The sequence below is a fragment of the Pholis gunnellus genome, assembly GCF_910591455.1.
Source record: "Pholis gunnellus genome assembly, chromosome: 23".
In the NCBI taxonomy this organism is placed as follows: domain Eukaryota; kingdom Metazoa; phylum Chordata; class Actinopteri; order Perciformes; family Pholidae; genus Pholis; species Pholis gunnellus.
The window spans coordinates 15063530-15081764 of NC_136550.1; the positions used below are offsets into that span (position 1 = coordinate 15063530).

Sequence of the window (18235 nt, forward strand, 5' to 3'; positions counted from 1 at the left end):
CAAGCTGCCCCTAAGAAAGATACACAAAGACCCACGCTTTATACAAGCTTTAGAGAATAGAAATGAAAACACCATCGCATAAAAGAAAAGTGCTCAAAGCACGGGGATTTAGACCTTTCTCCAACAAACGCTCGCCCTTTTTCTTCTCTCAAAAGCTAAAAGGATTAAAGGGGAACTCTGGGCTATTCACTGCTGTGTCTCCCCTTTCTCCTCAGGTGTTGTAAAACCATAAATCTTTCTTGTCGACTATTTGGCTTTAAAACAGTCCGTCTTCATGGGGAGGTGCTCCACCAAATGTGCGTGGACCAGGCAACCCAGTCAAATGTCAGCCTATTCATGAAAGCAGCCGCTGTAGACGTGAAGTTTTCTAATCGTGCTCTTGATGTGCAGCTGGAGAGGAATACTTGAGCACATTCCACATCCATATTCAATTACTTCCTTTACGAAACACACTTTAAGTGTACACATTTGCTGTTAACAGGGCAACAAAACTGCATCTTTTAACCTTCTTACTCCAGTTTTGTCCACTTCCTGTTTGGCCACCCAGATGAATGCAGCTGAAGTAGTTAATGACGGCCACCCCTTCTTCCCCTGCCCAGCCCCCTGTAGTCCACTGGACCCCCATTACAGAAGCTTCTCTCTCTGTTGGTCATTTGATTTTATAGAGCTCCATGCCAAGGAAGGACTGACCACCAACAAACCACCCCCTTCAAAGCCTTGGAAGAACTAGACCGCTGTCCACAACCCCTCCTTTCACTACTTTTTCCGTAAAACGGCCTGAAGGCTCAAATCAGTGAGTCCAATATACTCTCAAGAACTCTTACACTCTTGGTTTTGATAACAATTTGAAAGACCTTCTACTTACATCTGATTTGGTGGACTGGTCCTCCATATCCGAGTCATTGGGGTCCACCAGTTCCTGGAATGGCGGCAGTGTCGACACCTTCCTGCGGTCTGCCTCGTCACCTTCCGGTCGCAGTTTACTCGTTCGCACTTGCGATCTATCCTTCAAGAGATTCTTATCCAAATGTTGAGCATCTGACCCAGACGTCTGCTTCCCTGCTGGATCCACAAATCCCTTTTTACGTTTTTTGGTCACGTGATCGTCCCCGTCAGGGGTGGACAGACGCTTGTTTAGCACTGACCCGTGGGTCGTCCCCTCAGTCCGATGCTCCTTGGACAAAGACTTGGGTTCCTTGAAGCCCATCTTAGGATTGATATCTCTAAGTGGCTGGTTCTCTTTGGGTTTCCTGGAAGGTTCTTTGGGGGCTTTGCTGGGTTCCCAGCTGGAGTCTCTGAAGGCACTTTTGGGCTCTTTCAAGTCTTTTGGAGGCTTGTCTTTGTGGTCCTTGGAGGGCTTGTGGAGTTTGGAGAAGCTGCTGCTGTTGGTGCTGTTGGTTGTGGCGGTGGTGAGAAGGGAGATACCGCTTCCTTTGGAGCCGTCCTGTGAATCAAAGCCAACACGTGAGAAAGATCCTTCATTGTACGAACCCATCGTACAGAACAAAAGCCTCAACTATGAGCAACAGGTCGCATGATGGCAAGTTCAGTCAGGTCTGAAAAAAAAAACAAGGAATTTTACCCAACATTTAGGGTGTTCGAGCAGAATTACACAGAATCATCTAAGCTACAGAGGAATAAACATCAGCTCAAAGGATTATGGAGCGGGGTAGAGCGAAATCCCACTTTAGGTCAGAGGGCAAACATAAAAGAGCAAGCACATAATTAGCCACTGAGAAATACTGTTGTCTGAGGACGGTATGGGCTTGTATTGCTGTGATAATAACTGATATAAGTAAGTGCCACTAAAAATAACTGAATAACCAGTGGCGGATGGTCAATAGAGGGCCATGGGGCCTGGCCCCACCTTGAGCCCCGAAAAAAAAAAAGAAAAAAAAAAATCCTGCTCTTTTATTTTGATGGGGATTTTGTATGCAGCCGGTCTGCTCGTCATCTCCGCTTGTGTGCACGTCTGAGAACGCGCACCTAGTGGGGCTGGCCCCACCGAGGCGGGTCTATGAAGCAGTTTAGCCAATCGCTGATTAAAGATATAAATGAGTGACATACAATTTAGCCAATCAGCGTCCTCAAATAGATTCAGAGTGGGGCCAAATCGTTTTGGCCCCACTAGCTGCGCGTTCTCGTCAGGAGAAGTCTCTACAGGCGAGCGTGAGCGCCAGTGCGAGCACTGCTCCTCCAAGACCCGTCTGAGAGGAGAAGTTTGAGGAGTACAGTGAAAGAGCTGATCCCAAATCAGCCTGACCTCACAATCAGACAGCAGACTAGCGGGAAAGGGAAGCAGTACATGAAGCTTCTCTACTAGCTGTACCAGACAGGTTTGGCTAGCTGGATGCAGTCATGCTAATAACTTATTTAGCTTTTTAAAACACCGGGGACAGATCCAGCACGGACAGTTAGGGAGTGAGGGATGAGGAGGTAAGGAAACATGAGAACACCAGGGCACACATGAGAACTCTGTCAAGCTACATATTAAGCAAAGTGAACATCTTTTCTTCTACATAGTTTCATGACAACTTGGTCATGGAGGCATCAACATTTAATTGAGATGGTAAATTAACAGTGAAAACTCATCATAGCTTATATCTATAAGCGTGTGTTTTATAGTATACTGAATATTATTATATGATATATATAATACTGAATTCCCTGTGAGGGTGACTGCTAAACACGTCAGGACATCTTATTTTAAAGTGTTATTTACTGCTTTTTTTTGTGTTGGAATAAATGTTGAATATTTAACTGCAAAGTAGTAATGCGTGTTTGATACCTTAATTTGTTTACATTAAATCATACTGGGGTGTTTGCTGAAATTGATTGGATGGCCCCACCTAGAACATTTTCCACCAGCCGCCACTGTGAATAACCCTGAATATGAAAAACACTCAGCATTCAGGAGAAACATGACTCCTGATAATGTTGTCCTCTTGCTCTTTGTATTGTGTTGACTTTGGACTACATGTAGTACTTCTAAAAAGCATAGTACCAAACAACAAAGTGAGCAAAAACCAGGCAGCAAGGTCAAATGAAGATTAATCTTCTGCCTCTTACACAAGAGAAAGCACGCATGCCACCCTGCAGTTTGGCATTACAGTCTGTGAAAAGAGGTCTATTCTTAAAAAAAGGGTCTTCTTAGTCCACATCTATGGGCTTAAAGAGCAAACTCAGTACTTCTTTTGAACAGTGCTGTTTAGTGGGGCGAGGGGGCCTTTTCAGCAGCCACATGCGCACCCTTAAAAGTGGAGCGAAAGGCAATGTGGAGAAAGGAGGAAATGCATTCCTTCTAACGGCGGGGGCCATTTGTCCCTGGGTCTCACCTCCAGCCCCCATGTCAATATTTCATCAATGCAGTAAAGCCATTAAAGCAGTCTAGACGACGGACGGGGGGGGGGGGGGACGGGGGGTCACAACTTGGGCCAACCACCTCTGAAAGCTATATTTTGTGTGACCCCGGGACCTCAGGGTGTAAAGCTGTCGGCTCGTTTCTGAACTCCAGCGGACTCCTCCGCTGCAGTGAACCCATCTCCCTCAACATAAAACTGCTTTAGTGCCTCTGCTGCCATCAACATAGAAGAGATCACTAAAGTGGCACTTTTTAACAGACCTTTCAGCACCGTGACATTGGCAGGTTAGCAGGTGACCCAAGTTCATTTAAATCCCTGAAGGGGTTATAAAAATAATAATAATAATAATAATAATAATAATAATAATAATAATAATAATAATAATAATAATAATAATGTCAGAACAGAAAGCACATCATAATTAAAAACAGTTACTGAATTATTTGTTACTTTCTAGGAATGCATTCTTTTTAAGTGAACAAGAGGTCTGGATCAAGTCATTTACCATTTCTAATAATATTAAATTATGATTTCACTATTGAGAGAAGCAGTAGTAACATTTATTACTCCACTATACAACAATATCTATCTTCACCATTTCTATTTTATATTATCTCTATCCATCCATCTATCTATAGATATATATATATTGTATATATATATATGCTAGTGAAAAATAATCATTAACGTTGAACCGTGTGTGTGTGTGTGTGTGTTTGTTTGATTATATAACATTTTTGATGCGTATTTTATGCACTCTGGCACCTTATTTACATTATGATATATTACTATAGTTTAAACTACCCAGCAGCATATAAAGTAATGTAGCTTTACCAGCTGCAACATTAAAGTGTATATTACAATACATATAACTGATATTATTCTGAAATGGGCCATTCTTCATAATGAGTACTTTTACTTTTAGTTCTTGAAGTATATGTTGATGGTAATACTTTTGTACTTCTACTTGCATACAATTTTGAATTCAGGACTTTTACTTGTAACAGAGTATTTTACCTTGTAGTATTGATACTTTTAGATTAGTAGAGATCTAAGTACTACTTCCACCATTATAACATCAGTTTATTGAAACACTGAAAGGCTTTTCTTTCACTTTCACACACACAATTATCAGAATGTCCTACAGTTCATGCAGTGCAGTGCATCAACTGTTTACTTCTTAATCATCTGCTGCTGTCTGTCCGTCTCTCTCCACTGTGACTCTCAGTAAATGTGTTTTCAGTGATCGCTAAATGAGCAGTTTACTGTTCTGTTTACTGTAGTTAGTAAGGCAGCAATGTTAAAGGTAAAACAAAGTAATTCTATGCAACTTGGGGTTTGTAAAATGGAATAAAACAGCACCTAGAATATCGATAAAGAGAAATCCATTCATATTATAAAATCATACTACAAAACGTCTCAGCCTTCCTTCTCTTTTGGAAAAAACACAGAAACATTTCTTGATTGTTTTGTTTTTGTCTGTTTTTTTGCCCAGCTTTTGAGCTACTGTATGTAACAGTAGAAGTAAAATAATTGGACTTAAATAAATGAGGGAAAATTAAAGTATTTAGGACTTTTTGTCAAATAGTTAGGATTATTACAAAAATATCTAATGTGTTCTCACAGTAGCTCAATAATTCTCAATGTATGATGAAGAGGGGGAGAGAAAGAGAGAGGGGGGAGAGCGAGAGAGAGAGAGAGTGTGTGTGTGTGTGTGTGTGTGACCTCCTGCTCCACAAGTAATTCATCACACACACTGTTTAGACTGGAAACTGTTTCCATGTGAAATGGGCCTCTCCTAACCTGGCTCCTAAATGACACTATTTAAAGGGACTAAAACTAACATAATGGAAACAACATGCTGGCTTATTGACATACATGATCTAGTGGTGCACGAGATGTCTCATCTCTCACCTGTAGGCCCATCATGTATGCCTTCTCTCTTCCCCATCTTTCCCATTGATTCTCTTTACTAATTGTGTATGTTATTGTCTAAAACTTAAGAAGTTTTAAAAGGACATGGAGCAAAATATGGGCATTGTCCAACCCAAAGGTCAAAGATTCACAGCATGTCTCTGAGTCAGTGCTGAGTGGCGGCCAACAAAAAGTTTGCTTCAGCAACACTTGGATCTCTTTGAAATGCCTTGAGTTTAAATATCTTAGAGGTCTTTGAACCTGCCCAATGAGTGGGGGATCAGTGCCTGGATCCTTTGAAGGGGTGAACAGTTTGAGAGCTGGGTGGGGTCGAGAGTGGAGGCAGAGGAGAAGGTTGTCTAGCTCCAGGCAAGTACCTGGAAACAACACTGACCTTTGAGCCATGGAAGCTTTTGCTCTTCTTTGGATCAGAGAAGGTGGATGTCAGCGAGCTGTTGGGAAGCATAGGCAGCTTCAGGTGCTGGGCGAACAGGGAGGTGGAGCCCTCCTGCATTACCATCACCTGCCAGAGGAACAGCAGCAAACCAAAATCATCAGAGCATTCACAGATTTGTCGTTGGGGTACAGTTTGAAAGTTGAAAAGTTGGACTGGGTATGGAACTTAAAGGCTTTTGATAATTGACGAGATCCAAAAGGATTTGAGTATTAAAAGCTGACATCTTGGTATTGACGTATTCTTAGATCAGATTGCAGTATTGAGAGGCAGTAGCAAAGACTTAAGCCAGTTCCTTTTGTATTCTATATTCATTCATGGCATGTCTGCTATATGGCATTACAATTCAAATCTAAAAGGAATGGTTCAAAATGAGGGTCGTACGCCTATTCACCTCCTTTCCGACAGTGAGATAAGAAAAGAGTTGATATCAAACTGTAAGAATTGAATTGGAGTCAGGGTGTGGTTAGCCTAGCTTAGCATTAAGACTGGTATCACGGAGAAACAGCTAGCATGGCTCTGTCCAAAGATCATAAACACACCTTACACCTCCGAAGCTCTTCAATTAACGTGTAACGTCTTTGTTTAATCCACCTATCTAACACTGCTCAGCACATAACTAAGCTAAGCTCAGCACATCTTGACTCCAGCACTGTAGTTAACACACAGACCTGACACTGATAATGATCATCTCACCTCACTTTTGAAAAGAAAGTGAATGAAGTTTGTTTAGCGGTTTCTTTTAAAGCACCTGCATAAACGGCAAATTCAACAGCAAAGATGTTTTGGAACATATTTGTTAAATAACATCGAGAACTCAACACACAAATTAAAACCAATAATAGAAGTGTTTTAAAAGTACAGTAACTGTTCACGGTTACTACAAGTTGTCCAGTATAGCCTAAGCAGTGCACACCCATCTTCACTGCCAAGAGTGTCTACTCATCACACATTTAAAATCTAAAGTTGCCTGTTTTTGCTGGAATGTCCTGCAGTCATTACAGGGCTACAATGATGGCCAGAATATGCAAATACAGACAGCACAGCTGCTTCAGTGTGTTTGTATTGGGACGGTAAATCTCCCAGCCAGGAAAACCGTACTGGTATCACTACACAAAGAACTATTTGTAGCCACTTTCTAGAATTGTCCAAGTTGTTAATCATCTTTAGAGAAGCCTGTGTCATTCATGAGCCCAAAAGCATGGTGGAAATCTTACTTTTGAGTCTTCTGAACTTCGTTTGTGAGGATCCCGTTGCTGTTAAAGGGAGGACAACAAAGGTTTACAGTTTAATTCTCTAAAATACAAAAGATTTTTAGCTAAGCCAAACACTCATTACATTATTAATATCCAAAACAGTGGAACAAGGTTTGGTAAAGAAACTTTGAATTCAATGAAATTGTTCAAAGTAATGTTCTCATATCTTTATGTGGTGAGACACGATAGAGAATGTGAGTTTCGATATGGTCAATGTCAGCACTAAAGTCCTTTTTGAGGCTGAGAAGGGGGTGCAGGCCAAAGTAAATAAAGAGCACTTAGCTCCAGTCATCAAACCTCCAGACTACAGGGGTCCTCTGGCAGGGGACCAACAGACTGACTGAACCCAACGCTGACGAAGCAACTAGGGATGTCCTGAGCCCATCCTAGGGATCATATGAGGGCAGATTTCAATGGATAGGTATTAGCTAAATTAAAGTCTGATGGATCATTTCTGTACTGCACTCTGCTTTGTTTTATCCACCTCAGCCTGCAAGGGTTGCACCACTGCTCTCCGTTACCACACTGAGAGCTTTTCCCTCCATATGCAAGTGAAAATGTGTGAAACATCATTTGGTTAAAGTCAAAATGTTCTGATGTTAAGATTTACAGACCTGTCTCTCTTTCTTTCTTAAACACTTGAATGTGCTGATTTCCCTCTTTTCTGCATATCTCCACCACAACAACCTTCTTGACCCCCACCTGTCTGGTTTCAAAGCGGGCCATTCCACTGAGACAGGCCTCCTAGCCGTCACAGAGGAACTCCCCACTGCAAGAGCAGTCTCCTCCTCCTCCTCCGTCATCCTGCTACACTTTTCAGCAGCGTTTTGACATGATGAACCAGATCCCCCTCTCCGCCCTCCAAGAACTGGGAGTCTCAGACTCTGCACTCTCCCTTTTCCCATCCTACCTGAAGGATAGCACTTACAGGGAGAGAATCTGTGCTTGAACAAGCGGGGTCCCTCAGGGTGACGTTCTGGGTCCCCTGCTCTGTCATTCGCTCACATGGCTTTTTCTACTAGTTGTGCTGATAATACTTTTCCCCGGTCTGAAAGACAGTTGACAGCACAAATCTTGGACCGACTGACCGACTTGCCTACTGTGCTGCGCATGGCCTAGGGCAATCGTACATCAATGACATTGTCAAACCAGCCTGTCCAATACGCTCTGCTACTGGCCCATTAACACTGAGCCCCGGCTCCTACTCAACAAAATGTAAACTGTTTGCTGTCCTGATGTCAATGGGGAGTTCGTTCCACCATTGTGGAGTAAAGTCATGTGTTCACACTGCACATTGTCCCATAAAAGAACCCGTTCTCTATCTCTCATTGTTTCTAAATGTAGCATTTAAAGCAGTTCAGCATGTTCGCTGAAGTTGATGTACTTGCATGATTGGCTTTGCATAAAAGCGTCAGCTAAATTAATGGAATGTAATGGCAGCGGGGTTGAAATGAATGTAGATTTAACACACAGTTAGCTGCTTCTATTTTTTTGTCGCTTTCCCCAGTTAAAATGACAAACAGGAGGCAGGTCACATCAGCTTGACGTCAGGCCAAACTAAAGCATGGCTGTTGTCGGGTTTGTGGTACTTTTGACATTTGGATCAAATTGGGGGGTTGAATTTAGTTACAGCTGTTATTGAAGGTGTTTGATAAATATTGAATCAACATTTAGCATTTGATTGGACTTGGTATTGGCAATACCGATATTAAAAGGTCAGGGATTGAGGCCAAAACAATCCTTATCAGGACATTCCTGGATGCAACTAATGGTAAACCCAGAACCATAGAGAGCTTTAGTGATGCGATCAGCTGATGTAAGTGATGCTAAATTTGTAGTATTCTACTCTGCATTGTATAAGTTTCCTAACACAACACTAAAGCAAAAGAAATCACTGGTATCTGTGTGATTTAACAATCTGCATATTGCAGAACCGTTCTAAAATCAAATCATAATGAAATACACAAAAGACTCAGTGAACAAACGATAAAGCCTCTTCAGAGCAGGAGAACCGATAAGAGGAGTGGTTAGGTTACACCTCATATACTGTAACAGAATGACATTTGGAATGCACTGTCACACTTCTCTTGTGAACAGCTGTGGTGCCGAGCTCGAGGTAAACAAAGAGCAGCTTTCTCAGGTCTGGAACAGAAAAACATGATCGTGCCATTCATGTACCGGCATTACGGCCTCCTTATTAGTCCACTGGAATATTTGGAATCTAAAAGCATGCAAACACATTCACAAAAGAAAATCTTAGAAACATTGAAGAAGAAAGGGCAGAGGTCCCGATCACACATCAAAGGCCACGTGTGCCATGTGTAATCTGTTAGACTGTCACCTGACCACCTTCATTGACAAATGTCCTGTTTGCAACATTGATAGCCATAACGGTGGAAACGGGTGTATTGTATTTGGCCCAGTTACCATCACCTGTGGTTAGGTCATTTCAAAACTGGGTTTGTAAGTGTACAGCCTGTCATGCTGATGCTCCTGCAGTTTAATATGACGCAGCTAACAAAACAAAGTGTAGTGATTCCACTGGAAGCACGTCTTTTGACTGGGGCTCCAATCATTGACTTTTAAGAGCCAGCCCTACATTGTTGGTTTGAGTTTTTTCCATAGGATATGTTGACTATGCAAATATTATCAGCCTTATTCTTTAATGATGTTCATAATGAATCAGTCAAAAACAGCAGATCTACTGTGGCAGAAGTAAGGCAGGTCGAGTGGAACTGTATTCATGTGTGACACTGAATGAGCTGTGCATGAGTGTTTCACAACATACAACTGAACTCCATTGACTTTCCCTAAAAAAAAAAAAAAAGAGATGAAAGTTTTTCCTCCTGGGTGGGCAGCAGTACAAGTTGCAGTATTGCATAAAGAAGTGTCACTCAAGTCCCGCCTCCCCCTCAGACTCCTACCCCTCCAGCTTTCAGCAGCTTCCTACGAAACTCCTCTGTCGGGTTGTTGAAGGTGAGCTTCTCACAGCGGAGATGATTGACAGGCGGATGGCCGTCCAGGTGGAGGAACAGGTCGTAATCAAAGCGGACTTTCTTCGGTTCTTCCTGAGGAGAAGTGGTGGTCCACCCAGAGAGGGAAAAGAGGAGAACGGTCACCATCAGGACTTAACCAACATTATGTTCTTGCATCAACACCACTATGCTGCATTCAGATCCAAACTACAAAGTCGTTCTGGTTCTCCACAATGACTGAATTGAAAGTTTAACAATGCCTTATGAGACATTTTCAAGTTGTGTTGCAAACCTGCGGCACACGATGCAAATACACCACTTTATGGACTGACTTGACCTTTTCAAAGAAATCCTAAAAGACAGAGCTTTAGAATTGTTGTCATGCTGGAAGAAAACATTAATTAAATGCAGAACTTTGAAGTGAAGTCCACTTTAATTTTCTACCATTTAAAAAGGGACAGGGAAGCAATCCCTGCAGACACTGACTGAATCATAGATACTCTGAATTCAGTTTATAGCTTATTTAATAATACATCTATTCATAGTAAGACTATTAATAGTGCAAAGTAAAAGTGCTGCATTTAAATGTTTACTTCAAGTGATGGGTAAAGACAGACATTATCAGCATAATGTACTTAAATGTACTTCACTCTGTTCAAGGTGGAGCTTTCCATTCTAATTTGATGCTGGATAGTTTCATGAATAATAATAAATCAGATTTGAATTGTTAGAGTTTGTGAGTCAAATCTGAATCTGCAACATAACCAGTAACATTTCTCTGTCAGATACATTGTTTTTGTACACAATAAGTTGTATACAGTTGAGTTCTATATTTTTCATCCAAGTGGGGGCCTTTTGTGAGATATTTTGGGGTATAATGAGTTACAAAATAACATAATTCAATAATTCTCACATCGAAACACGATGTTAAATGTTCCACATATTTTAATTCAACAGATATTTTCCCTAAAACTGTAGTTTCAGGGCTGCCTGGTGGTGGAGGTGATTACAATGTCCCTGGTTAAAGTTTGGTTGCATGTCATTCTTCCCCTCATTAAGAAAGGCAGGAAGAGGACCATCACACAACCAAAACACAGACTTTATATGAATCCAGTGTTGAAACATACAGTTGGCTGATGGGTAAAATTGGTAAAATGTACCTTATTTTTGAAGTAAACTTCAATAGGCAAGATGAAGCCTGCGTATCCAGACTCCTCCACTTTGTATGGTGGATCCTTGCACACTGAAATGAAAAGAGAGTAGCCGTTAAAGAGAGGCCAGCAACCTTCAACACAAGGTGACTCACAAAACACAGGGACAGCTTTAAATCGTTTAGTTCTAGAAAATGCAAAGCAGCTGCCTCCATTCAAACACTGTTGCACAGCAGCGGTGCAGTGTGTGTGTGTGTTGATGGTTGCTGGGGGACAGAACACACAGTCCTCACCATTATTAGAGTGATCACATTTTCTTACAAAAATCGGTTACTTGTGTTAAAATATATGCGCCTTTGCTTCTGAAAGTCACGTCGCCTAATGAACGGAGCCACCAAACCTGTGTCTCCACTCTCATGAGATCTCATTAGCTCCCATCTCCATTGTCTCTGCTGATATCGATGCTACAACGGGGGTTTAAATTAGGACCTGGGTCCTTAAAGCTTGTGAATCCACCTAGCTGGTGACAAAATGAAGACTCCCCCCCTCATCCTCATGGGCCTTTAAAGACAAACAAACTACAAGAGCTCAGGTGTTCTTCCCTGAAGGTGTATAGGTGTGTGTGTGTGTGTGTGTGTGTGTGTTTGTCAGCCTCTCTCCCTGTGGACTCTGCAGAGAAGTACCAATTAAGTGCATGCATGCAGAGCCCCGAGTGTGTTTACTGGGAGAACAGATGAAAGCAGGTCTCAGCTTTGCTCCTTTAGATAATGCCACTCTGATGCAAAGCATGAATGAAGGTTATTTAAGACGTCTGTAGCAACCAGAGTGAAACGTGAACATGATTCCAGCTGAGCCTTGAGACTCTTTGAATATCATATTTTGAGATGCATAATAACATTGGCATTGCACCTTCAAAACATACTCAGCCCATTACTATTGTACTACTGTATCCAGGAAGAGAAGCCTATGAGTCAACACACATCTCAGTTAAGATTCTCATCAGCTGCTTTCCTGGAGTCCTCATCTTATGGACTGATGAGACTCATCAACATCACCACAGAAAACTAATTCATGACAACGGCAACTAGTGATGGGTACTAAAACACAGTGTTAAACGGGCATCTGTGCTAAATCATTAAAGACCGTAGTATTGATATGCTCCAACTACTGTTTTCTTTATGGATACTTAACTTCTCGGTGTAATTTATTATCACACTGACTAGTCTAACTGGTTAGTTTAGTTTGCCACAAATCTTAGAATTCGTGTCAACTTTTCTACTGGCTGAGACAAAGCAGCTCATCCTCTCTCTACCTGCAGTAGCTGTAGGTAGAGAATCAGCAGAGGGGGAGGACAGAGGACAGGAGGACAGGAGGACAAGAGGAGAGAGGACAGAGGAGAGAGGACAGAAGACAAGAGAACAGAGGAGAAGAGGAGAGAGGACAAGAGAACAGAAGACAAGAGAACAGAAGACAAGAGGACAGAGGACAAGAGGAGAGAGGACAAGAGAAAGGACTGATACTGACTGATGTCCTTTCTTCATTCTATCTATCTATCTATCTATCTATCTATCTATCTATCTATCTATCTATCTATCTATCTATCTATCTATCTATCTATCTATCTATCTATCTATATATATATATATATATATATATATATATATATATACACACACACACTTGACTGTATATAGTGACTTAGCTGTTGTAAACATTCCTGTTGCTGCTTTAGAAACAAGCAATTATTTAGTAATGAAAAAGAACCCAAGAGAGTATTGATAAAGTACCGAACGACTAAGAAGGAATGATAAAATCTTGAAGATAACCATCCACCACCATTTAATCTTGATTATGCACCGGTACAGATATCGGGCTGATACGGACTCAAAAAGCTGGATTGGGTATCGGTAACCATGTTGTTGCTGCATTAAAAAGGTTTTACACTTGTACACCTGTTAACTTTGATGTACAATTAATTATTTTGATAACAAATACCAATCCAGTACATTTATATCAATGTATTTATAACTTTTTTGATGCTTCCTCACACATAAAAGAACAATGCCAGTCACTTCCACACAGTGAGGCATACAACTGGTATCAGAGCCATCGGTATCGGAATATACCCAAGACCAGGTATGCCATCAGTATCGGGACTGAAAAAGTCACATTCATTCATCCCAACAATTGATTTTATGTGTGGTCAAAGATCTAGTCGGCTGTCTAGTCGATACACTGAAAGATTAGTCAACTAATCATTTCAGCTCTAACCACAATACACAACTACTGCTGGCTGAGAAAATTCCCTCTTGACTTTGGAAATATCGATAACAAAAATATGTTGATTTGAATAACGTGCGTCAACTTGTCACAATAAGTGTCTGAGCCCGGTCAGAGCACGCATTCCCCTGGAGGACAGCTGCAGCTAAAAAAACCTCGACAGGATCCTCCAGAGTGTGGGACTGTTTGAGATAGAGACTCGACTACATGGTGCTCTGTAAACTCTGTATATTGGAAAGCAATAGCATCCCCAAGCGCATATCAACTCTGATGCCAAGCATCTTCTGTCCAACTTCAGTTCCTGACAGGTACTCAAAAAGTATTTGGTCCCACACTCCTTCTTAAAGTGGACTCAGAATATTACTGGAGAATGAACAAGGAATACAATGAACGTCTCAGAGGAAAAACTTTATTAAACTGACAACTTGGCTGTCAGTGATGCGGGAGAACTTGGAAATTCCTAGAGTCATCTTTACCTTCGGCAGCAATCCAATCATCACCGTGCTCCCTTGGGTCATGTTGGAGCCCCGCCCCCTTCAGTGATTGATGGCTATGCTGAGGTCGACCTCACCGCTGGGGCCGAGCCATCCAAAACCCAATACCGCTGAGCAAATATTATGGGTTAGAGTTAATTGTGCAAGTGGGTCAGGTTCAATTACAGCCGGCTAAAAGAGCCCATTCACCACCACCCCTTTATACAAACTGAGGTGGAGAGGGAAATGAGCCCAACAGCCCCACAATGGAAGGAGACATGTGTTGGTCTATGTTTCATATTTGCACGGATTTTCACGCAGGGTACACGTGATGTCAGGCTGAGATATTTTCATTGCAGCTACAGTGAACTTACAATTCTTTTGTGTTATTCCTTTTAAGATAAAAAGTAGAAATATCCTTAAATCTGGTAAACAAAGAATTGTGACCAAGCTATGTGCTGAGCGGGACATTTCACTGTTAACTGATGATCTTGTAAGCACTCCCTGATGGACAAACTCTGCAATGGAGACACCGTTTCTCACTGACCTCAAACAGATGTAGGGCATCACTGTGCTGACATTTCTGGTTACTTATTAGCCGACATATCTGTTATAAGCTGTAAAAATACAGGCACCCTAGTGTGACCTGGTGGTTTAGGTTCCCACCATAAACAGACTCCCGGTTAATGTCCAACCAGGGACCTTTGTGGTATGTAGTTCCCAACTTTCTCATTTTCTGTCATCACTCTACTGTCAGGAAACTAAAGGACTTAGCTTGGCTGCTTCATATGCAGCTTCATATCAACACCTGACTGTGTAAAACCCAGGGATGCGTATCGATAGGATTCTATGAATACTACCATTATCGACACTGCTTATCGGTTCAGTTCAATATCGATACTCTTATTGGTTCTTTTTGATTATTTTGTAAAAGAAAAAGACAATTAATTAAAAAGAAGAATCAACATTGCTTTATTATTCATGTGTAAACAAGTAGTCTTTCTTGAATGTCTCACTATTGTTGACTCTACTATTTCAATGCCAACAACACATGTAAATATGAGAACATTCCTCCAGGGAGGAGTATATTTGGGGTTGAGAGCCCTGCTCCTCTCCCTACAGTAAAGAAACTATATTGTTAAGGTGTGTTGGCTGAAGTGGTAGTGGGACTAGCAGCTTCACAATAACTTATAACAACACAGCTGCTCCCCTTATTACTAATTATGTATCAAACAACTCAATATACACTGACTTATTAGTTGTTCCCTAAATGCCTTTGACTCCACTGTTGAGAAGGGGTGCAGGCCTGTAACAATGAACTGGGTAACAGCTCAATGACACTCGTCCACCTCATCATCTTCCCTGATAGCTGCTAACAAGAGGGGACTTGGTCTAAGGGGGATGGGGGGGACTGGGACCGGAGGTATCTACAAGAGGTTCTCAAATCCTTCAAATACAGTCGCAGCTAAACAATAAGCTAAAGAATAAGTAATTCACATTCGTCTGCTCGTCTGATCAAACTCCTTATATCATCACTAACGTTACCTGCAGTGGACGAGGATGGACGGCTGCTCCACAAACAGGTTGATGTTCTGCTTGTTGGCCACATGTTGTGATAAACTGCTGCGGTTTCCTCTTACTTCTGAGGGTTTTATTGAGTTTGAGACGACAGTTCTCAGCCTCGACTGGAGTCAAATGTAGCCACACTTTGGATCTTTTTCTTCTCTCTTCCATGACGTGAGTCTCATGCTGTTCTGAGTCGGAGTCTGTCTGTGTCTGTCTGTCTGTCTGTCTGTGTGTCTGTGTGTGTGTCTCTCAGAGTAAAGCAAGACTCCGCCCCTTGTGCAAAGACACAGACAGAGGAGGTTTGCAACAGTGTTTGTTTCCGTGGAGATCTCCCTCCGTAACCTCTAAAGTAGTGATAGCAGATCCGTTAACTCTGGACCTTAGCAGTACTCTGGGTATTCACTACTGTTATCGGTTCCCCTTTAGACCCGGGTTTGGGGGGCATCCCTAAAACCTCATACTTCTGTGGGATTCTCTGACAAGGGTCCTGAGAAATGTAAGGAATTACCAACACATCTGTGTTTTCAGAATGTTTGATGAGATAAGTTTTTTGGGATATTTTGTATTTTTGTAAATGATTTTGTGAAGTTCTAATGAAACTAAACAATTATTAATGTCAGTCAAAAGTGCCAAACATTCACAGACTTCAGCCTAAAATGAAATAATTTGATGCTTGTGTTTGCTAAATATATTAGTAACATGATTATCTTTGGCTTCTGGTCAGATAACAATATCAATATGTAGGGACGCCCCGATTTATAGTCATCAGTAAAAATATGTGCTCAGGATATCAGCATTCTATTCACCAGTTGCATTAAGAGATGGAGGCTCCATTGAGTTACATTATGATGCATTCAAGCTCTATACTGTAAAAAGGTCACTTATAAAGTTATCATGTGTTCAAATGTAATCTTGTAAAATGTAGTTTTTGGTGAGAAACTTGAATAAATCCAGTTGTTTGAAGGAGATGTTTTCACAGCAACATGAAATAGATATAAGAGATGAATCATGAGCTGTTTAACACGCTAAGCAGCTTATAATACATCATTAAAACTACTCATGTTGTTGTGCAAATAACCACCATAGATGACGATAACATTTAGAATTTTTGTATTTACTGTATGATGTTGAAAAGGGTCTGGAGCCTTGTATACCAGCTGCTATGACACACAAATCATAAAAAACGTTGATATCGGCCATGATGGGTTTTTTGTTGGCTTGATAATCGGTTACTGTATCTGCAGCACAAAACGTGATGGAGGCATCTCTATCCATATGTAAATTAGAAAGGGCTTTTACAACTAGTTAGTCTCACATAGTCAGACCTGTCTCCACAGTGCTGTGTCAGTGCTAAAGAACGGTCCGTCTGCACACACGATCATTCTGGTAGAGGGGAAAGCGCGGCTGCTTGTTTGTATGTCTTTTAACCAATCACAAGCGTGTCGGGCGGCGCTGAGCCCAGGATGCAGTGACGGTGCCCTTACTCAATAGATAGCAAAGATAAGGGATATGATGGTGACTCATACCCACATCCTACATCCAGGGAGTCACACTATTATACTGACATGTTCTAAGAAAAGATTGGCTGATCATGTCAGGGTTTCCTGCTGTGTTTCACAGAAGAGTTACTGCTTTTACTAATTTCTCACCGTTTTAAAAGGTTTTGTAGACCAAACAAGGATACAAAACTAAACTGGTTGCAGCTCTAAATTTAACTATTATAAACATTAACTTTGATTTCATACAGAAAAAGCAATACATTTAATGAGTTTGGTTATTACTTGATATGAAACTAAATTGATCTTGAGACAAGATGCCGTCGGTGGACTATTTCCTGGGTTAAACCATGCATGTTTAGCATCTCCCTGCCTTTTATTAGCAATACAAAATAAAGAAATCAATTCAGCAGTAACACTTTACCACTGAACGCTGTCTGAACGCTGTCCAAACTCTGCACAGATTTCAAGTGACGGGTGAAGTTATGGTTAAAAGAGAGAGAAACCCAGCCAGAGTAGCATAGTCCTGTGAAGGAGAAGTCAGGGCAGCATCTGGGCTGAGGTTCACTAGTTCAGTTTGAAAAGGTTACCATCATCTGAAGAGGCACAGATGCACAATGCGACCGCTGACCTGTAACCGAAAACTTGCCCGTGGTCACAGAAGCTTTCAAAGAGGGACAGGGCCGTGTCGCTTATGAACACGGCCTCGGTTTAAACCAAGATGCCAATCACAGAACAATGCCAGTCACTATGTATTTGGCCTTTCTACACAGACTGCTTTGTAATGAGGCCAGGCTAGACCACAGGCCGGACCATAAAACAAAAGACAAGACTGGAAATAAGAAAGTCTTTAGTGAGGCTTGTGGCTCACTCACTGATTTACTGTTAATCCCTCAGCTTCACTTGTCCAACAAACGCCACATGTTCATCCACATGTGCAGCATACAGAAAGAATGAATCTTTATTGAGAAGAATGCGAGTGACTCTCGCTACCTGCTTAACGAGCCAAAAGACGCCACTGTGATGAAACAAACGTCAGTTACCGTTTAATCTGTGCTAATTTGTATTTGATTCTATTTTCTGCTGCACAAACAGGTTAAATCCATCATTAATCACCAGCTGCAGAACAGAATTAGTCTCTTCACCCGTACTGGAGAGTTAGAAGCCGAGATGTCGCTTGCATTGACGGGGTCATGTGCCGCATATACCCCCTAATTCTCTGCCACATCCAACTAGTTTATCTGTCTGTCTCGGCGTAACGTTAGTGAGTGTCCGGTCAAGAAGCATGAGTATGAAGTTGGCAGTAAG

At 41.6% G+C, this 18235-nt stretch overlaps 1 protein-coding gene across 1 annotated transcript in view; it reads right to left on the reverse strand.

Annotated features, from left to right (window-relative positions):
- The window catches only part of mllt3 (MLLT3 super elongation complex subunit), a 45293-nt gene that overhangs the window by 12913 nt on the left and 14145 nt on the right, over positions 1–18235 (reverse strand). The window contains exons 3-7 of the mRNA XM_079184317.1: positions 11122–11204; positions 9911–10054; positions 6948–6986; positions 5671–5799; positions 866–1444 (exon numbers count right to left, since the gene is read on the reverse strand). Coding sequence (XP_079040443.1) covers positions 866–1444; positions 5671–5799; positions 6948–6986; positions 9911–10054; positions 11122–11204 — 974 coding nt within the window. The remainder of the gene's footprint in view (positions 1–865; positions 1445–5670; positions 5800–6947; positions 6987–9910; positions 10055–11121; positions 11205–18235) is intronic.